This window comes from Marmota flaviventris, chromosome 1 (assembly GCF_047511675.1).
Source record: "Marmota flaviventris isolate mMarFla1 chromosome 1, mMarFla1.hap1, whole genome shotgun sequence".
NCBI classification, from domain to species: Eukaryota; Metazoa; Chordata; class Mammalia; order Rodentia; family Sciuridae; genus Marmota; species Marmota flaviventris.
The window spans coordinates 6093275-6115793 of NC_092498.1; the positions used below are offsets into that span (position 1 = coordinate 6093275).

General features: G+C 43.7%; 1 protein-coding gene across 2 annotated transcripts in view; it reads right to left on the minus strand.

Annotated features, from left to right (window-relative positions):
• The window catches only part of Nub1 (negative regulator of ubiquitin like proteins 1), a 31771-nt gene that overhangs the window by 2894 nt on the left and 6358 nt on the right, over positions 1-22519 (minus strand). For both annotated transcript variants that reach the window (XM_027943312.2, XM_027943313.3), the window contains exons 3-12: positions 22060-22227; positions 20560-20618; positions 19288-19358; positions 17283-17465; positions 17006-17097; positions 15127-15233; positions 8073-8259; positions 7120-7227; positions 6361-6513; positions 1854-2000 (exon numbers count right to left, since the gene is read on the minus strand). In XM_027943312.2, coding sequence (XP_027799113.2) covers positions 1854-2000; positions 6361-6513; positions 7120-7227; positions 8073-8259; positions 15127-15233; positions 17006-17097; positions 17283-17465; positions 19288-19358; positions 20560-20618; positions 22060-22227 — 1275 coding nt within the window. The remainder of the gene's footprint in view (positions 1-1853; positions 2001-6360; positions 6514-7119; positions 7228-8072; positions 8260-15126; positions 15234-17005; positions 17098-17282; positions 17466-19287; positions 19359-20559; positions 20619-22059; positions 22228-22519) is intronic.

Sequence of the window (22519 nt, forward strand, 5' to 3'; positions counted from 1 at the left end):
CTGTGGTACGCAGCATGCATCCTGCCCTCCTGACAAGTCACCCTTCAGCCTAGCATACATGAGGCCACCAGGAAAGGGTTGTGGACAACCTTGATGCAATGGATCGTGCGGCACTGGGGATAGAACCCAGCATGTAACCACTGAGTTACATCCCAGATCGCTTTGTTTTATTTGTTTTTTTGAGACAGGTCTTGCCAAGTTGCTGAGGCTGGCTTTGAACTTGCGATCCTCCTACGTAGCTGGGATCATAGGCATACACCACCACTCCCAGCCAGAAGTCGTGTTTGGACCCTTGACTTCACACATTAACTGTTAACCTTAAGACCCTCTGGGCAATTTGCCATCTAGCATAAAATACTTCAAGAGTGGCTAAATGGATTTATGAACTACGTTCATTATTAAAAACTATTTTTAGCCCCATCAGTTCCTTCATATAGTCAGATTTTCCTGCCTTTTACAGTTCTCTGATATATAAGAAAACTCAAACTAGAGCACTGGAGATAGTTCAGTGGTTGAGCACTTGCCTAGCATGTACCAGGCCCTGGTTTAACTCCCAGCACTGCCCCAAAACAATCAAAATCAAACTTGATATTCAAATAATGTTTTTTAATTTAAGAATGTTAATAAAAATCCTGCCCTATGGGGCCTTCTCAGGCACAGGGCAAATACAGAAGGTGAGACAGGGTGGGCTCCTGTGGCCTCCTTAGCCCAGCAGATGAGGTGGCACCTGGCCACTGACCATTGGTCTAGCCCCTTCTCTAGCCCTACCCCCAACACTACCCTGTCCCCACCCAGACAACAGGCACCTCCTTCTGCCTGGCTCCTGCCCCAGCCCATGCACCATGTGTGGTCCTCATCCTGTGTGTTCTGACTGCTGCTGGTCTGTGGGTATCCCCAGGGCAGTGGTCTCCCACTTTGAGCTCCTGGGATGTAGTACAGCCCCGGCCCTACTGAGAACCTCTTGAACAGACTGGAGGGGCTGGACCTGGATGAAGTTACTACTGGTGTGTGGCTTTAAGGAGTTCTGTAAAAAGCTCCTTTGTATCAGGTGCAGTGGCCACACCTATACCAACTGCTCAAGAGGCTGAGGCAGGAGAGTCTCAAGTTTAAAGCCAGCCTCAGCAACTTAACAAGACCGTCTCAAAAAATAGCTCAATAGTAAGAGCACCTCAGCTGGGCACGGTGGTGCACGCCTCAGGAGGCTGAGGCAAGAGGATTGTGAGATCAAAGCCTCAGCAAAAGCGAGGCACTAGTAGCTCAGTGAGATCCCGACTCTAAATAAAATATAAAATAGGGCTGGGGATGTGGCTCAATCCCTGGTAATCCACCACCAAAAAAAAAAAAAAAAAAAAATAGTAAGAGAACCTCTGGGTTCAATCCAACAGTACTACAAAGAACAAAAAAAAAAAAAAAAAAAAAAAGAAAGGAAAAAAATCCCCTTTGCCAATAAGTACTACCTATCAGATAAAATAAGTCAAATAAAAATTTAATTTAAAAAATTATAGTAAAACTTGCATCATTCTCTTCTGTTTTGAAATTAGGAAGTTATGCCATTGACATCAAACTCTCTGCTGCTAACAGAAACCCCACTCAGAGTACTGGCCTGCGGACTGCCCACGTAAACATTCGCCACACTCCTGAGCCAGCAGGCCTCAGCGGAGAGGGAGCCTGGACCCATCCTTCTGGCTCTGCCACTCTGCTGATGACACAGAAAGCCAACCCTAGGTGCAAAGCAGCAATTAGGAAGGCGGCTCAGGAGCGAGCTCGATGGCCCGGGGAAGCACGCTGCAGAGTGCAGGAAGCGGGGCTGGCGGGACAGCAGGAAAGGGCAGCGCATCCCAGGGAGGGGTCACCTTCAGAGCCTCGTCCAGGTTCCCGCCGGCCTGATGGAGGGCGTGCTTGGCTGCATGTGTGGGGTAGCCCATCCCCTTCAAAAAGTTGATGCTCTCCAGGCGACGCCTCTTCTTCTCTTTCTCCTCTTTCCTGATTTGGGCCAGTTCCTTGGAGAAAACAGCAAGTCCCACTAAGCTAGAGGCTGAGATTTCACAGAAAGCAAAATCCATGCTCTGCTGGGTTCTTGAGGTCAAAAGGTGAATAACCAAACAAAAAAGGAGGAGGGGCTCTCTCTACCTACCCTGGACTGGTCAAAAGCAGCAGAGCCAGGGCAGGGGGCTTGGGGAGCTGCTGCAGAGGCAGGGAGGAGGAGCCTCCCAAGCCCAACACTGCATCAAGAACCTGGCAAGCACTCAGGTTCAGAGGCTGCCAGAGACAGGTGGCACACCTCTTCCAGAGGAGGACAGAGGAGCTTCAGCACCGGGAGGAGCACGTAATGATCACCCAGGGAGCCATTCCTCCTGGATGATGCCAATATCACTGACCCACCTTCAGGATGCTCAAGGGGACAATGGCCATGTAACCCTGCTTTTTGGAAGAGCTTGCTGTTGCTGTGCAGGAGCTGGCTGCAGGAATTGTCTTGTCCCTTCTCCCAGCACCTGGCCTCAACTGGGAGAATTCTATCACTGACCCATAAAAACTTCATTTAAGGGGCTGGGGATATGGCTCAGTTGGTAGAGTGTGCGCCTCACATGCACAAGGCCATGGGTTCAATCCCCGGCACCAAAACAAACAAACAAACAGACAAAAAATCATACAAAAAAAACCCAAAAAAAAACATTTAAGAAGGAGTTTTTTTTTTTTTTTTTAAAGAGAGAGTGAGAGAGGGAGGGAGGGCGAGAGAGAATTTTAATATTTATTTATTTTTTTAGTTTTCGGCGGACACAACATCTCTGCTTGTATGTGGTGCTGAGGATCGAACCCGGGCCGCACGCATGCCAGGAGAGCGCGCTACCGCTTGAGCCACATCCCCAGCCCCAAGTTTTTGTTTTTTAATTTAAATTTTTTCCAGTACTGGGGATTGAACCCAAGGGAGTACAGTACCACTGAGCTACATCCACAGCCCTTTTTATTTTTTTGAGACAGGGTCTTACTAAGTTGCTAAGGCTGGCCTTGAACTTTTGGTCCTCCTATCTCAGCCTCCCATATCACTGGGATTACAGGTGTGAGGCATCACACCTGGCAAGGAAAGGGAATTTTAATTGCTTCAAAATACAAGTCTGGGGCTGGGAATGTAGCTCAGTGGTAGAGTGCCTACCTAATATGCATGAGGCTCTGGGTTTGATCTCCAGCACTATGAAAGACATAAAAATTCAAACAAACAAAAAGAGGTTTGAAAACCACTAATTTGATTCAACCTCATCACTTTGTCAACAAGGAGACAGAAACTTTCAAGATGCTGAGTGATGGTGCCAAGGTCACAATGACCCATGGCAGTGAGCACAGGGAAAGCAGTCCAAGATCCACTCCTGCCTTTGGGGCTGAACCCAGCTCCAAGCACCCTTCTTCCTTCATCCTGAAGCAGCAGAATGACCTCATCTCTTAGGAAACACCACAAATTTTAGGTGGCACCAACATTTCCCTCGGGTGTCAGAAGGAAGACCAAGTGGAATGGGTGGCTGCTGAGCTACTTCTGGAGACAGAGGCTAACTTTTGTTCCTAACACAGGAGAACCTCTAGTCAGCTCCCTGGAGTATGCACGACACAAACTCTTACCTCTGCCTCAGCTGTGATGCACCTGTCCCCACCCTCCTGATGTCTGCTAAATGCCCTGGGTGTCCAGTCCTAATGACTTCTGCACATCATAGTGGGCTTCATCGCCTCACCTGTGGACTCAAAGCCTGAAGGGGCTCCCTTCTCCCCTATCAGCCCACAACTCCTTATTTCTATCTCCCTGGGCCCTACAAAGGCCTCTGAGCTGACCTTGCCCTGCGACTGTGTGCAACCACACAGCCAGCAAGGTTCCCGCATGCCGCCACTTTATTTTGTTCACACCCCCCACGCCAGAGGCCTTTACCCAGCCGCATCCTCTGCTTCCAATTACAGCTTCCTCCATTTATATTCTAGAAGGCAAAGAAATATGCACAACATGCATGCACAAAAACCCTGCCAGCAGTGAGGAGCCTAACCAGAGTTGCCTAACCCAGAACTGCAAACAAGCTGGGGCCTCAAGGACACTCCTGCAATCACAAATGCCATGTCAGGTTTATTTTAACCACATAACCAAACATGAGAAAATTACACTATTCTGGAACATTCCTCTGTACCTTAGCAGGAGTGACAATGAGTATTGCACTGAAATACTCTGTACACACACCTTCTGTAAGAGTTGGGTTCTGAAGTCAGGCTGAAGGACAGGCCTGGTAAAACAGGCTGTGGGACCTCCTAGGTAGAATTCTCCCAGTTGAGGACCATGTTGTACAAGAAAATACATACTTTTAAGAACTACCCATGATGTAGAGCCTCAGGAACTGAGGGGGCAGTCTTACCTTGCACTTGAGCTCCGGTTCTGTGGGGCACTGTGTTTGTCTTTCCAATATCCATTCTACCCCTCCCTAGGATATGGGGGGCTGACCCAGCTCCCCAGGTCGGCTCTGAATGGTCTACGTCAATATCTGCTGGACAGGCCTAAGCCCATCAGGTCTCACAGTCCCCTGGCCTCTGTGAGTGGCCAGTCTGTGAGGTGCTTAGGACTTCCAGGGTAGCACAGAGGGGAGGCAGACAGACCATGTCCTTGGCAACACGGATAGGCCACTGAATCAACTAACCCTGAGACCATCCCTCTCTGGGCTTTACAGTAGAGCAGGCCAATAAACCCCACCAACTTCCTTTTCCATGAGGACAGTCTCGATTTTTTTGTGTTGTTGCTTTTAACCATAAGCACCCCAACTACAACATCCACCAAGGGGAAGGGTGAGCAGGCGCAACTGCTCCATGTGTGCTGGTGTTTCTCTGCGTTCCAAGGGCTGAAACTTATCAGCACTCTACTTTATTTAAAATTCAGTCTCTGAGCCAGAGTTCACACTGCAAAATGAGAATTATTCATCCCTGGCCTCACAGGTGGTCAGAGGCAGAACTTAATGACATTACTGTGAAAATGTTTTGTGAATTATAAAGTATTATAGAATAATATTTTTCAAATGACCTCATTTTAAAATACTGGCTTTCCAAATACTAAAGAAATCTTTTCCACAATGAAGTAAAAGAAAAGTAATAAATGCATTGTCACAAATATCTGCTTTTCTTTTCTGTTTTGGTCCTGAAGACTGAACCCAGGGGTGCTCTACCACTGAGCACCATCCTCAGTCCTTTTATTTTCATTTTGAGACAGGGTCTCACAAGTTGCTCCTCCTGCCTCAGTCAGGTCTGGGAGGCCAGGAAAGGCCACCGTGCCCAGCAATGTCTGCTTCTCTGTCAGTACTGAGTTGGACCACATGCAAACATGCAGAGCCATGCTTTTTAGTCACTGCTTTTACCCATCGCTGATGTCCACAGCAAAACTGGTGGACCATGACTGATGGTAACACTCGTGTCATGAAAGAGAAACCCAAAACAGCCCTTTTGACTGGCTCTCATGTAATCTGACCCATGAATCCACTCCCACCCTGGAGCCAGGCAGGCCAATGACAGTTGGCTTTCCTGCCCATTCCCACAGCTCCACAGGCTGCTGTCCTCCTAAGGATTACCCTAATGTTCAGCAAAAAGGGAACCAGGTATACATATGTGAAGATTCCAGAGAAGGCTGTGGCTGGGGTTCACAGCTAGACCTCTCTGTGAGAGGCTATTGACAACTTCTTGTTCTGGACAGAAAAGTGGCCCTATTGCTAATAGCCCATCATTAGCTCTCTGGACCCCAGGTCCTCTGCTGTATAGAGAGCATACAATGAAAAGATTCTAATTCCAAAGTTCTAAAGCTTTCTTTACTTGTTTTGAATAATTGTAGCTTTATACCTGTGCTTTTGTAACATGATGCTACTTGTTTCTATGATCTGACTCGTGTTTGTAGGCAAGAACACAATCCCAAACTATCACTCTTGCCCCCTGGAAAAACACAGCCCCCTTAAAATGGTTTCAAGAAAAACACCATGGTGGGCTGGGGATGGGGCTCGGTGGCAGAATGCTTGTCCAGCACATGTGAGGCACTGGATTCAATCCTTAGTACCACATAAATATAAACAAATAAAGTCATTCTGTCCTCTACAACTACAAAAGAAATTATTTTTTTAAATACACCATGGTGTCTAGAGAGAAAGAAGAGACTGCTTGTGTAACCTGCCTGAAAGTTGATGTAATCAAGAACCAAAGTCACTCCTTCCTTTCCTGATCTGGAGTGGTAAGGAGATCCTATTGCTAATACTTCCTATGGGATCATCTCTTGTTCCGGCACTTCAGAAATAAGCTCACTATGCCTCACCCTTCCCAACCTCCCAAAAGGCACAGGCATCAGCATGCACGTGAGGTGGGTACCTCTCTGCGGTTGGAAATATGCGTGGCTGCATGATCCACATTCCCTTCGCAGGCCCGCAGGCCAAGCCGAGCCTCCTGGGCGGTGAACCCCAACTGCAGCAAGTTGTGTACTTTTGACGGGTCGATGTATAGCTCTTTAAAGAGCTGACGTGCCTACAGACAGGGAGAAATGCAAGAATCATGTAACTACAAAAACATCAAAGCCCAACACAAAGCTAAAGCCTAAAAGAATTACTGCAGGTCAGATTTTTTTTAACAGAAACTCTAAACTCATCCTATTATTAACCAGAATAAATTGAAGCAGAAAACACTGTCTCTGCCTGCAGAGCTCACCCATACCACAATACGTGCCAACAGGCTGAGTGCTGTGGGAGCGACCACACCGTGACCCGCATCTTTCTGTAATAAAGCTGAGGCCTGCTCCGACTCTCCAGCCCCTCTGCTGGTGGCAGAGGCATTGACAGGAGCAATCTGGGATGCCCCGCAGAGCTGTTCCCCGGGCCTGCCTGCTCACCTCTAGACTGCTGGGTGAAAGGACAGAAACTTCTGCCTGATTAAAGTCACCGTCTTTTGAAGTGTCCTTATTATAGCATCTGGCCTGAATCCTAACGAATACAAATGTGTTTACAGTACATGAGGGACGGGAGTAGGAAAGAGATGCACATTTCTCACAAGTCACAAACAAAATGTTGAGTTCAACATTTCACTTCTGGGGATAAGAAAAAAGCAGGTGGAAATGCCTACAGCTTCCTTTCTCACCTTGTTGAGGTACTCGCGGGCCTCTTCTCCATTCCCACTGTGATAGTTTCGGATCCCCTGAAGCAAGTAGAGTCTCAAAAACAACACCTTCTCTTTCCCACAGTTGCCCTAAAGTTATTGGTAAAAAGGATAAAACTGTCTTATTTATAATCATTGGTGCACAACGCTCACAGCTATTATTCTGTCTTCGTAGTGGCAAGGTAGCAACGCTGCTGTGACCATAGTGTCACTACTGCTGATGGCAACGTGAAGGCCCCAGGTACGTGAGTGCAACACAGGGCCAGGACACCTATCTCAGGCCATCCAGGAGAGGGGCCCCTTTGCTTACTGGAGAAGGTGGTGAAAATCCAGACCAGGCAGAGGCTATCATGCCCTGCGGGATTCTGACAACTTGAGAGATCAGAAGAATCCTTACTCAAGTCATAGCTCTTGGGTTATGACTGATTCCTGTGAACCATTACTCTAGAATTGTGTGTGTGTGTGTTTGGTTGTTTTGTTTTGTTTTTTTTTTTTTTTTAGTTGTAGATGGACACAATACCTTTATTTTATTTATTTATCTTTTTATGTGGTGCTGAGGATGGAACCTGGGGCCTCCCATTTGCTAGGCGAGCCCTCTAACACAACCCCAGCCCTGGGATGTCTATTTTTTGCATTTATATCTTACATCAGATGCTACTGAATGTGAATAGATCACAGGTGCTCTCCTGGTCAGGTGATCATGAGTGTGTGTAGGGGGCATCCATGATCAGAAAACTATGTTCCCCTGGGCTACATACAGACCAAGGAAAGAGCCAGACTTGTAAATCACTTAAGAATTTTTTTAAATGTAGCTTTAAAAGAGCATATTACATACTACTATCAGATAAAAGCAGCAGTCTAAATAATTTAGCAGGAACAAATACAATTTCCAGAAATGAGCTCAACAATACAGAAAACAAATGACAGTAACATACTTTTATGTGCACCAGCCGCTGGTGATTTTCCCCATAACAATTTTTAAAGCATTTCTGGGCCAAGTCTAGCTTTCTTTCTGCATCATCCAGGCATTCCAGCTGCTCCAGGCGGAAGTAACACCACACTATGTCCAGCTGCAGCACAGCGTAGTTGTCCACAGTGTCCAGCAGCTCCCTGCAGCACTCGCTGGAAGGAGAGGGGACCACGTCACAGACAAGTGGCACTAGTCACCTTTTGGGAGAATTACTGGAATTCTTTCCTGGTTCTTGATGTGTTGCAAAGATTGCTCAAAAACAAAGATCCCAGCACTTACAAGGGGAGCTATATTTATAATCTAAATCTTTCCAACAAGGAAAAAAGAAATTAGGGCTCAGGAATAGCAGCCTAAAACCAACTGCCCTAGGATGGAGGAGGACAGACAGACACACGCATACCCACTTGGCAGGCTGGGAAAGAGGCCTCGCAGGAAGCAGAATCCAAGGCCACTGTCAGCACCCCTCAGCAAACAGAGGAGACCCAGCTTTACCACACTGGCTGCCAATTCTGACTGCAAATCAGAAGCACCGAGACATGAAGAATCTTTTTCTTTTCTTTCCCTTTCCCTCTTTTTTAGACCAGCAGTAACAGAAGTCTCTTGGGAAGGGGCCTAGATGCTATTTTCTAAAATCTCTAAGGCCAATTTTAATGCCCAGGAAGAGTTGAGAACTACTGCTTTAAAAATAGAGTCCCCCAAATCACTTCTAAGAATGCCTCAACTGACAGAAGATTCTGATAAGGCCTTCAAGCTCGATCATATTCACACTGGGAAGAAACCATCTAGAACACACCAGCTCTAAGTTGGCTAGCTGATTTCTCACCATGTGCAGACTGAAGGATACTTTGTAGCTGAGATAGTGGGCTGAATCCAGAAAAAGGAAGACACATAAGACAATAAACAGAAGTCAGTTTAGTCCAGAAAGAATGTAGATTCTGTCTGCACAAGATTATTTATTAGGATTTTAAGTAATTATATTAAAATTCATAATGCAAATCTAGATCTTTAGTCTTCAAAAAGAAAGGAGAATACCTGGAACCACAAATTTTACACTAAGAAATTCTAAAGGGTTTTTCTGTTTTCATTGTTATCCTACTAAATTAAGATTGCTTTTATATGAAATGATAGAATGCACATGTCCTCAAGCTTCCTGGCTTATCAACGAATGTTCAGCAAAGAAAAATGAATCGAGTCTGACCTTGTCATTTACCCCTTAAAACAGTGGTCTCCCACGGGTAAGGCCTGTGCACAGTCCAGTGGGGGTAGGAAAATGTGTTCAAGCAGGTGCTTTACATTTATTTGTTATCTCTGTTTCTCCAAATCTGTGGCTCGGCCTAAGAACTCGACTTTGAGGGGAAAAGAAGGAGCCTGTGAATTTGACCCAATCTTTTACTCAAGAGGAGACCTCCCAATCTGCCTCCTAACATGTTCAGGTTTCTGTAAGAGATGGTCCTGCCATTCACAGAAATGGACTTTTGTCACATTTTCAATTTCCTACAGACTCATTCAATAAGCATCAAGACAAGGACATAAATGGCCTCATTTCAGTTAAAATATAATGTGTACTCATCTCAAGTGTGCCTCAGAATTGAGAATATGTGCAGCCAAAAGCCAAAAACAAAAACACATCTCCCACTAGAGGAGTGCATTTTATTCTATTCATTTTAGGAAATCAGCTTCTACATATTAATTCTGAAACTGCTAGGCCTCTATTTGAACCTAATCATGTAAGCTGGGCAAAAAAATGCTTTTTAAAAACCTAGAATAAAATTGTGTTTGTGTTTGTGGGATTGGGAACTAAATGCAGGGCCTTGCATGTGCCAGGCAGGACTTCCCCACTGAGCTACACCGCAGCCCTGGGTATATCTTTATTAATATTTCTTTGATTTACAATTTTAGTAGCTTTAATATTCCACACTGCCACACGGTGTGGAGGCACAAACCTTGTAGTCCCAGAGATCTGGGAGGCTGAGGCAGGAGGGACTATAAGTTTGAGGCTAGCCTCAGCAACTTAGCAAGACCCTGTCTCAAATTAAAAAATAAAAAGGGTTAGGGAAGGGGCTGGGGTTGTGGCTCAGCGGTAGAGCACTCGCCTAGCATGTTCGATCCTCAGCACCACATAAAAATAAATTATTAAAATAAAGATATTGTGTCCAATTATAACTAAAAAATAAAATATTAAAAAAAAAGGGGGGGTTAGGGAAGTAGCTCAGTGATAAAGTGCTTGCTTACCTTGCACGAAGCCTTGGGTTCTATCCCCAGTACCACAAAAATAAAACACTATCAGTAAATTCTCACAATAAAGCAACATTAAAATAAATGTATGACATTTGTTTAAATAAAAATCTGTTGAGCCTCACTTTAGAAAAACTATGTTCTGTTTGGGCTTATGATGATGACAACAATGATGATGATTTTGGTATTGAAAATTGACCCCAGGGGTGCTTAACCACTGAGCCACATCCCCAGAGTTTTAATATATTTTTCAGTTGTTGATGGGCCTTTGTTTTATTTATTTATATGTGGTGCTGAGGATGGAACCCAGTGCCTCACATGCTAGGCAAGCACTCTGCCACTGAGCTACAATCCTATCCCCCCAGCCCTTATTATTAATAGGTTTCACCAAATCAGGAAAAGTTCTGGCCATTATTTCTTCAAGTCCCCCCCCCTTCAGGACCACCAACTGCACGGTCAGGTTGCCCAACCTGCAGATGCTCTGGCATCCTCTCCCCTGCCCTTACCCAGTTCTATTTTCTGTGTCATGCTAGAGTTTCTACTGCCCCATCTTCACATTTTCTGAATTTCTTTTCTGCAGTGTCTACTGCAGTTCATCCCACCCAAGGCACCTGTCAGACACTATTTTTCCCTCTCTTAAATTTCAGCATGAGTCTTTTGCATGTCTCCCAGGTCTTCATCTGACACACTCGAGCCCTTCTATAACTTCATGAGTATTTGGAATGTATTGTTTCAATGTCCCTGTCTACTGATTCTAACTTATGTGTCACTTTTGGATCTGCATCTGTTAATTGGCTTTTCTCTTCAATATGGGTTATATTTTCTGGTTTCTTTGCATTCCTGCTAATTGTTTTTTTTTTTAGTTGTACATGGACACAATACCTTTATTTTATCTATTTACTTTATGTGGTGCTGAGGATTGGACCCAGTGCCTCATACATGTGAGGCAAGTGCTCTACCACTGAGCCATAACCCCAGCCTGCATGCGTGCTAATTTTTAATTGGATGCTGGATTATTTCTGTGTTGCTAAATTACTGAGCTTTGTTAGGGCTGTACTTAAGTTACTTGAAAATAGTAACTTTAATCTACTGTTCAAAGCTGGGTTTTAGGCTCTGTTAGTCAGGACTAGAGTAATCTTTGGGGTTAACTTTGCCCTATTACTGCGGCATGACCCGTCTGAATGCTCCATCTGTGATTCCAAGTTGTCCACTCTGGCTGGTGGGGTACAAACTGCCCCTGGCCTCTGTGAACAGAGAGGACTGTTCTCTCTGCTTCGTTCAGGCAGTTCCTGCCCAGGTTTGGGGGTGTCCCCACACACATGTGATGAGTACCACCTGTAGACTCAACAGGGCTGCTCTGAAGCTCTCTCCTCTCACCTCCTTGGCTCTCAGCTCATCAACTCAGAGGAACCATGAGGCTCTGCCTGGGTGGGCCCTCCTACCTGTACTGCTGGGAGCTGCTCTTTTATACATTTGTCAAGTTTCTGAGGTGCTTCCAAGTGAGCGGGTAAACCTAGTCCCTGTTATTCCACCTTGGCTGAAAGCAGAACTCCCATTTTCAGTTTTAAATAGGAAAGAGGGATGGGGGTGTAGCTCATTGGTAGTGTGTGTGCCTAGTGTGCACAAGCCTAGGTTCAATTCCCATACCACAAATAAACAGGGAAAGGAACTATTTTTGGTCACACTACCCATCATACCCCAAGACATGCAAAGCTATGACAGAACTTCTAGCTTACTAGGAGAAGGTAGGGGGAAAAATCAAGTGGGAAAGAAAACAGAACAAGTTTCTAGCTTATTTCTAGCTTACTAGGAGAAGGTAGGGGGAAAAATTAAGTGGGAAAGAAAACAGAACAAGTTTCTTGCACCTAGATTGCTGGCTGGCATCACAGTTAGTCTTCTTCAGGAGGTTGCAGTCATACAAAAAGAAAGCTAACATGTTGGCCAGAATCAATGGATCCTCAGGAAACCAACAGCATTCTCCACTGTTACAGTTTGGATCTGAAATGTTCTACAAAGGCTCGGTCCTAAGATGGGGGGAACCTCTGAGAGCTGGAGGTTAGTGGGAGGTTTGAAGGCATTGGCTGGAAGTGTACCCTGGAAGGGAACTGTGGGACTCCAGTCTCTCTCTTTCCAGCCACACGAAATCAAGCCTCAGTCAAGTCCCCAACACCATGATGTAATACACCACCACAGGCCCAACCAATGGGCCAAACAATCAGGGGCTGAAACTCCCAAAACTGTGTAAAAAGAAACCTTTCCTCTTCATAAGTTGATTATCTCAGTTATTTGTTGCAATAATGGAAATCTAATACTTTTACTTAAAAAGAACTGACAGCCATTACTTGATTATTGTATCTAGTACCTACTGAATATGTTGATGTACTATGAACTGAAGATACAGTTATTTCTATTCAGGGGTTCTCTTGAGATTTGAAAATTACTTTAAGGTTTTGTCCACCATAGAAATATTAAGAAAGACCGACACAGATGAACTCAGATCAGCCATTTCTTGACAACTGGTAAAGCTGGAGGATGAGTAAAAGGGAGTTCATTATACTAGTTTCTATTTTTATGCATATTGGAAATTTTTGATAATAACAATTATAGGCACAATTATGAAATAAAATGAAACATTTACCTGAATTTTAAGGACTCAACTTAAGAATCCCTTGTCTGCAGCAGCACAGAATGAAGCTGACACCAATAAGGAAGCAGATACAGACAGAGCAGGAGGCCCCAGAGGCTCCTAGCCCTGTTCTCCCTGTTCCCAGCCTCACTCATCTCCTCCTAAATATCTGGGACAATAAAGTCCTTCTTTGTGGAAGTTAGCTTAAGTTGGGATTTGTTTAACACTAAAAGGCACTGACCAAAGCAGCCAGTAAACTACATGTTTGTATTTATCTTTTTAAAGTATAGAGGATTATCTTAGGAATTTACCAAACTGGAAACAAGTTCACACTGAAGTTAACTTACTTTCTTTCTTTTTTGATACTGGGGATTAGACCCAGGGGCACTTAACCATTGAGCCACATCCCCAGCCCTTTTTTATATTTTACTTAGAGACAAGGTCTCACTGAGTTGCTTAGGGCCTTGCTAAATTGCTGAGGCTGGCTTTGAACTCTCAATCCTCCTGCCTCAGCCTCCTGAGCTGCTGGGATTATAGATGTACACCACCACACCTGGCTGAAGTTAACAAATATTAAGTCTACTTTACAAATGTTTAATATGCTGAGATTATATAGTCTTTAAATGCAATTTCCTCTCCTATTAGGAGCTGGGTACAGTGGTGCACACCTGTAATGCCAGCTACTTGAGAGGCTCAGGCAGGAGATTTACAAGTTTAAGGCCAGCCTGGACAACTTAGCAAGACTGCATCTCAAAATAAGATTTACGAAAAAGGGGCTGGGGTTGTGGCTCAAGTGGTAGCGCGCTCGCCTGGCATGAGTGCGGCCTGGGTTCGATCCTCAGCACCACATACAAACAAGATGTTGTGTCTGCCGATAACTAAAAAATAAATATTAAAAATCTCTCTCTCTCTCTCTCTAAAAAAAATAAAAAATAAAATTGTCTTAAAAAAGAAAAAAAAAGATTTACGAAAAGGGTGGAGGGTTTAGCTCAGTGGTAGGACGCTAGCATAGTATGCATGATGCCCTGGGTTTGATCCCCAGTACCATGAGAGGGAAAAAAAAAAAACAGACTCTGGTAAATTGCTGATCTCAGTGTGGAGACTGTCTCAGAAATGTGTCTTTGGGATCCAGAGATGAGAGTCTACAGAGGATACCAAGATTACACTAACAGGGCCAGAGGAGCAACCTGCTAACAAAGACAGCAAACTTGTACACCAAAGTTTGAAAAATATCATATGTTTTGTGTTAAAACTCATTAGTTAATACTAATACTTTTTTAAAAAAGAACATAAAAACTGGGGCTGGGGATGTGGCTCAAGCGGTAGCACGCTCGCCTGGCATGCGCGGGGTGCTGGGTTCAATTCTCAGCACCACATACAAACAAAATAAAAGATGTTGTGTCCACCGAAAACTGAAAAATAAATATTAAAAAATTAAAAAAAAAAAAGAACATAAAAACTGACTAGTCACCATTAGGGGACTAGTTGATTCTGAAAATGAGGAGAAAGAAGCCAAGTACTTTGATCTCTTTTTTGTCCAAAACCAAATAGCTGATGAGGAAAAAATTCTTGTTTGTGTGCTACTGGGGATTGAACCCAGGGGCACTCTACCACTGAGCTACATCCCCACCTTTTTTTTATTTTGAGACAGAGTCTTAAATAAGTGGCTGAGGCTGACCCTGAATTTGTGATACTCTTGCCTCAGCCTCCCAAGTTGCTGGTATTACAGGTGTACATCACCATGCTCAGAGAGGAAAATTAATTCTTTTCAGACAATTCTAACAATAAATGCAGAAGGAATAACAGAGTATCAATATTTTGCATCCCCTAATGAAACAATGGATTTGGGGAACAACCATCAGCATCTATATCAAAACCATCAGGAGACATGCTCATGGGGAACTTTGTAACAGGTCAGGCAAGGAAATGTTTTTTGTAAAAAAAAAATAAGTGCATACACTTATATAATTCTTTCCTGTCCAGGGAAGAAAGGTGAATTAGAAATACAATGGGAAGAAATCATTCACAACTTGTCTACTGCATAACTAGTCTTCTACATCGACCACTCTCAGTCTGAAGCCACAAGGAAGGGAGGTGCTGGGCATAATCTGGACCATCTTTCTTAAAATTGGATTTCACCAAGTACAAAAGTGCCTACCAGAAATATTTGTCAGCGTCCAAAAGGCATGGCAAGGCTATTCCATATTCTTTTCTTTTCAGGAAAGCTCGGCCCTTCTCATGATATCCCATAGCTAACATAAGGGCCTAGGAAAGAATATGGATTTTTAAAAAATCACTTTAAAATATAATAAAACAAATTATATTGAAAGTATATTAATTCTAAAGAAAACCAAATAAGATAAAAACAAAAAGCAAGATCACAACTCAATCTAAAAGCCAAAATTAAGAAAAATATAATTGAAGCTTAATTAAACACTGAAGCCCCAATTCACCGTGGCTGACACGAGCACAAGCAGCACCTGTCCCTTTGTTTCCAGTTTCTCCTGGTGTCTCTGACCTGGGTCCATTCCTAGTACTCTATGAGACTGCACATACGCATACAAAACAGCACCCATTCATTCTTACATCCTCTTTTTAAAAAGTGGTGGGTTTTGTTTTGTTTTGTTTGTTGTTTCAGAGGAGGCCTCAATCTGTGCCTGGTCTGGTCCCAAGCTCCTGGGCTCAAGCGATTCCGCCTCACTCTCCCAAGACCCTAGAATTACAGGGCAGGACACACTGCCTGGCAATCACTTTCCATTCTCAGTCATCATGGCCTTTCTGAAATATATTTCAACTCTAGTATTTCCAAAACCATTTTTTAAAAATTGCCACAGGGGGCTGGGGCTGTAGCTCAGCAGCAGAGCACTTGCCTAGCAACGTTAGGCACTGGGTTCGATCCTCAGCACCACATAAAAATAAATTAAATAAAGTAAAAATATTCTGTTCATCTACAACTACAAAATTTTTTTTTTAATTGCCATGGTTTGGACAAGTGTCCCCCAAAGGCCCACATATTAAATAAAACCTTGGTCCCCAGGATGGTGCAATGGGAGGGGTGGGGTCTAGTGGGGGGTCCTTAGGTAATTAAGGGTGCACTCTCAAAGGGGACTGTGCGATTCTGGCTCCTTCTAGCTGATAACACAGCTGATAGCACAGTCTTGCTCTGCCACATACTACCACCATGATGTGCTTGCCTTGCCACAGGCCCAAAGCCATAGGGCCAACTGATCATGAACTGGAGCCTCCAAAACTATAAGCCAAAATGAACCTTTTCTAATTATCTAAGGTATTTTGTTACAGTTATGAAGGGAAGCTGCCAAAAGTGATCCAAATTTTTTGAAACTCATTGATTTTTTATATTTCGATTTTCATATAATTTATGTCTTATAAAGATTTTTCAAGGGCTGGGGTTGTGGCTCAGCGGTAGAGCGCTCGCCTCGCACGTGCGAGACCCTGGGTTCGATCCTCAGCACCACATACAAAAATAAACAAGTGAAATAAAGGTGTTGTGTCCAACTACAACAAAAAAATAAATATAAAAGAAAGGAAAAAAAAAGATTTTTCAAAAAGATCTAGATGTCATCATTTACTATAAAAAAAAAAAAAAAAAAAAAAAAACCTCAATCCACTGACAGTACAACATTAATTCACAAAGTTCTGATATTAAAGCTTACATTAAGTCAGGCCTTGTGGCACATGCATGGCTACAGTCCCAGCTACTCAGGAGGCTGGGTCAGGGGATCACTTAAGCCCAAGAGTTTAAGACCAGCCTGAGTGACATAAAGAGGCCCATCACAAAACACCCCAAACCCCCAAAATTTAACTTTGTTAATTTTAAACACAATAATTTAAATAGCAAAACCCACTTCAAACTGTCTCTTAAGATAGATAAACTAAGATTAGCTAGACCCCTAGTCATTAGAGCTCTTCATTGTAAGAAGCTACTGGGCCTTGGCTGAGAAATGGTAACAATACAAAACCACCTCTGTTATGACAGCAAATCCAAGAACAAGCCCCTGGTGTCTCCTAGTACTTACTTTTCTCTGTGACGGTGGAATTTTGATGGACCTGCCCGTCTGGTTTGCTATGTCTAAGTACGGTGTGGTTTCTGGATCCACCACCATCTCAGCTGCAACAAAACCAAAGGAACTCTATTAATTCACAGTCTAACAGCAGAGAGAACACTGCAAAAGTTTAAGACTGCAGGGAAGAAACCTCCCCAAGGGACGTGCACACCACCCCACTCAGGTCTGTGTAATCCCTGCTGCCTTCATGTATCCAAGTGAGGTGGCCAGTCCAGAGCTCTGCTGATACCTCTCTCTGCCAGTATCTCCAGTCCTCTCTTTGTCCTCTGAATTCGTTTTTCTTTTAGTTCTGCCTCGTTCTGTTCTTCTTCCTCTGCCTGGAAGTTCTTCCGCACATCCTCTTCAGACTGCTTCAGCTCCAGCACCATCGCCTTGACATTGTGAGTCACTCCCTGCTCTTCCAGGCTTTTCCCTGTAAGCGTCAGATTGAGCATCACATAAGCTCGGGGGGAAACAGTCCATTTCTGAAGTTAATGGAGTTCTTAAACTTGCATCAACACTTGCAAACCACAAGGCCACATAACTGGCAAAATTATGCTGAAACTTGGTTGTGTAACTGTTACTATGAAACAGTGTTAAAATCATCCAGTGGAAACGGACCCAAGTTCAATTTCCTTTATTCTAAGACCAAACTGAAGCAACAAATATTTGGGAAACTATTACAGGGAGAGCTAGGAAGTATAAAAGAAAAACAAGAAAGTATAATTAATACACAAATTTTCCTATTTTCTAGTTGAGAAATAACAGACCCAACTCACAGAGATGGACAGGAAGCCTCAGCACAGTAGTACACTATCAGAGGTGATCTCCTGTCAGTTAAAAACAAAGATCATGGTCTCCTTCCTTTTTTATAACTGTGATCCTGAGTGAACTACTTATCTTCCAAGACTCAGTTTCCTCACATATAGTATAGAAAGGATGGCAAAAAAAATCAATGAAACTGAACCAAGGAAAAAAATGACAAAATCAAAAGCTAGATCTATGAAAAAATTGTCAAAATATAAACCTCACAAAAATTATACCAAAGATGCACATAAGCAAACAAAATTAAAAAGAGTAAACACAGATACAAACGTATTTTAGAATAACAAATACTATGTGCTATAAACAGATTTGAACACATTCTGGAAATATTTAGTTGGACAGATGAAAGTCCTCATACACTAAGCTGATATATAAGAAAATGCTGAATATCCCTGTAGTCCAGAAGCTGGGAAAAGCACTTTTTCAACAAAACACAAAATGTAAAACAAGAGATTTGATAACATCAAAATCAAGGATTTCTGTCCATGAACACACCACAACAGAACAGAGATTAGATGACAGAGAAAAGGGATCTGTGATGCGTAAGACACACAGCGGCAAACAGCTGGAGATGGCACAGGAAGGAAAGGCGAGAACCGTGAAGGGCCACAGCACATCAAGCTGGAGACAACTGGATTCGTGAGGCCCCAGAACCCACTGGAAACCGATCAAACCACAGGACTGCAGGTATCATGGCAGAGTTGATGCCTCCCAATCTCCACTCACACTCGCTCCAAGCCCTCCCCTCTGAGCCAGTAATCTGTGAGGCGCTACCGGAGATCCCTCCCCAGATGGACACCTTCCCATTTCCTTAGGAGAAACACTCTAGGACAGAGTAAGGCAGATCTAGTCCCCTGAATCAACAGCCGCGTTCGTGGCATCTGGGGCTCAAGAAGCCTGTGGTGTGGCAGCCGTCCCAGGTGGTCTGATGTTACCAGTGTCCTTCCTTCACCCACTAAGTAGAGGAGCACCTCTCCCCACCACCAAGTTACAACAGGCAGAAATGTCTCCTAATGGCAGAATGAGCCTGGCTGAGGACCACAGCTGTGACTTCAGCGCTGACTCTGCCTGCCATGCAACCCCTCGCCTTCTGCACTGGGCCCCTCAATCTGGGCCCCTCAATCTGGGCCCAACATGAGGCCACATCAGCCGGGGCCTCTCCCAAGTCTTCCCTCTCAGCACACACAGACTGTAGCTGACCTCGTGATGAGCATCTCTCTTTCCCTCTAGCAAACAGCAGGCAGTGAATATTTACTGGGAAGCTATTTTCTGCTTTACATTTTTATTTAGTGAACTTCAAACTCAAGTAACTTGGGATTACTTAATAAAGCTAGATATTTTTAAATACAGGAAAATCAAGAAAAAAATGGAAAGTCATTATTTCCATATTAGCTTTATGGGAAAATTCTGCATTCTCTGCTATAGCATACCTAGTTGAAGCTGTTTCTTATTTATGACAATCTTGATGTAATTTTCTTGAAATCCAAAGGTTTCAGCTATTCTGCAAAATAAAACCAGTGAAAACTGTAGGAAATCAAATTTATTTATTATACACTAAAAAGATTTTAATCATGATAACCATTTTATACTCTTATTCAGAAACACCCAGGATCTCAATTCACTGACTCACAGACATCACCTCACTTTAACAAAGCTGGCTCTCTAGTGGCAATCTGAAGCTCCAAGAGACAGTCCTTTTTCCCACTGTTTTACTGGGTGTCTCCTCATGCAGTGGGACCACTGGGCTGTCTATCCATTTGGGCAGGAGGGCCTTCATTGCACACCAGGATTAAAAACTACCTCAAACCTTCCAGGGTCTCCCCAGGAGGACCCCCAGCAGGGGTTGGTCCCTAGGATCTATTCATGGGTGCTGAAGGAAAGTTGTGTTTTGAATCCATCCCTAATTGCCCTGAGGTAGATCAAAAAGGAAAATGAGACACTGAATGGCCCTGGAGACCTCAAAACACCATTTAAAAAGATACAAGTAAGGACTGGGGACGTAGCTCAGTGCTGGAGCACTTGCCTAGCGTGAGTGAAGCCCTAGATTCCATTCCCAGTCCTCCAAATAAATTAATTAAATATATAAGGAGATGAAATAATCAACTAGGGTTTTCACTAGTGTCACGCAGGTCTATTTTTTAATTTATTTATTCTAATTTGTTATACATGACAGCAGAATGCATTTCAATTCATAGTATACATGGAGCACAATTTTTCATGTCTCTGATTGTACACAAAGTAGAGTCACTCCATTCATACCTTTATACATGTACTTAGGGTAATGATGTCCTTTTTTTTAACTAAGGGACAATAGTCTGAAATCAGCCAAAACATTTTGCCGAGGATCACAGAAAGCTACTGGTGCACTAAGGGATGGAATTCAAAACCAATACTCTGTGATGCCAAGCCGTCTCCCCATTTCTACCCTATTCCTTCATTCAAACACCCAAGCCCTCCTTTGAGGTGCATAGTCTCCATCTCACCCCAAGCTCCACCAGGAGCAGAGAAGAGGGTGCAAGTCTCAGGCCACCATTGCCTATCACTGAGTCCAGATAAGCTACTCCATCACAAGTTGCAACCTCTTTGACATAAAAGAAGGATGAGAGCTGACCAGCCTCTCTTACAGGGTGGTCCCAGAGGATCTGGTGATTGAGTGTAAAGAAGGGCAGAGCACCTGGGACCTGGAGCTCACAGATACTTACTTAGACCTCAGGTCTCTGCCAGTGATGTGCAATCGGGTCTCCAGTAAGTTTTTCCTGTCCTATTTAAAAACAAAACAAACAAAATAAAATGTACTTAAATTTAATACCAGTTACAGCTGTTACTCTATGAAACTGGAAAAGCTGGTATCACGGATATAACATAGGTCACTGTCTGCCTGGAAGAAAGGCCTAGTAAACACAAGCCAGCACAGACTCACCCAGTGACCCGAGTGCCCTCAAGGGGGCAGCCATGCACCACCACCAGACAGGGCTGCTCACGGGGTTTGTCACAGGGCCAGCTATACTTATAACCAAATTTCAGAACATTTTTCTACCATCATCCCCTCAAATAAACACCATGTCCTACATTCTCATTTCTTCCCTTTTTCTCCCCACCCCTTGAAACTACTAATGTATGTTCTGTCTCTACAGATTTGACTATTCTGGACCCTCCATGTAAACAAGATCACGTGGCCTTTTCACTCAGTCAGGTTCCCCTGCCCCCCAATCAGTACACGGACCTACAACTCCAGCATGTTTTTTACTTTTAAATCTGAGATAGGGTTGCACTAAGTGGCCCAGGCTAGCCTTGAAATTGCCATCTTTGTGCCACAGCCACCTGAGCTCCTAGGGTTACAGGTATGTACCACCATGCCAGGCTTCACTCAGCAATTGCTGAAGGTGATCCAAGTTGTTTTTTATTTCTGTTTTTGTTGTTGTTGATTGGGTTTTTTTGTTTTGTTTTGTTTTTTGCAGTACTGGGGACTGAACTACTACTGAGCTAAAGCCTCAGCCCATCCATGTTGTAAATGTGTTTTTCATTCTTTCTTATTGCTAAATAGTTTCTCATTGTATGGGTGTGCCACATTTATTTATCCATTCATTCACTGATGGACACTTGGGTTATTTCCACCTGCTGGCTATTATGAACAGTGCTCCTACAATTACTGACATATAGATTCTTACATACACTTTTTTATTCCTTCTGAGAATGAATAACATGGGTTGGTCCTGAGAGGCATCTCTGAGTGCCCTGCCACAGTGACATTTTTACACTCGGACTTCTGAGGATGTGGCCCTGAGATGAGGTGGCCCCACCTAGGTCCCTTTGGCCCGACTTAAGCACTCATTGGGCTGCCCTCTGACCTCCACCAGAATAGGAAAAGGATAAATTCCTTTCAAATATGTCCTAGTGCATAAGGTTCTAGAAAACCTGATGTCCACTTTGACTTCCCAGTATTTCTAACCATTAAGCTAGAAAGAGATGGAACATGACAGAGCTCTGTGACGTTTCAGAGATCCTAGAGAAGCAAGCCTGCCATGGGAGGCTGCCAGTTAAAGAGCCTGTAACAACAACAAAAATGAGTCCACAACATCAACTGTCAACATGTAAGGTAACTTAAGGCGTTTTAACTTTGGATTGTAGCTTTACAAAAACAACAATGTATTTGATCATAACACAAAATACTGGTCCCTGTGTACATTCAGGGAATTACTCACTTTTCTTAGTCTTGAAGGTAAAAACACCTCAATTGTGGCAACCCCAGTTGTCTTGTAATTTTCATTTCCTGTCCCACGTTCAATTGCTTTGCAACGTATTTCTTCTATTATCTTTTCTACTTCATTTTCACAACATTCTAGTTTGTCAGAGTACTTCTTGACAAGATCCTAGAAGGAAAATCAGGAAACACAGCTCAATATGACAGCAATTCAAACAAGGCCAAACCTAGGAAAAGACATGGAGGACTCTGATGCGCAGAGGTCCCCACTGAAATGCAGTCATGGCTCTCAGAGCAGATCCAGGGAAAAAGTAAAACATCTACAGAGAGACAGGAAAACAGGCTCAACAGAAAAGTAAAACTAACTGGAACTATCCAAGGGCGAAAGAAGGGTGGGCCATGACTTTTGTGACCTCAATATTTTAAGAAATTGGGATAGGGATGTAGGTCGGGGCAGACTG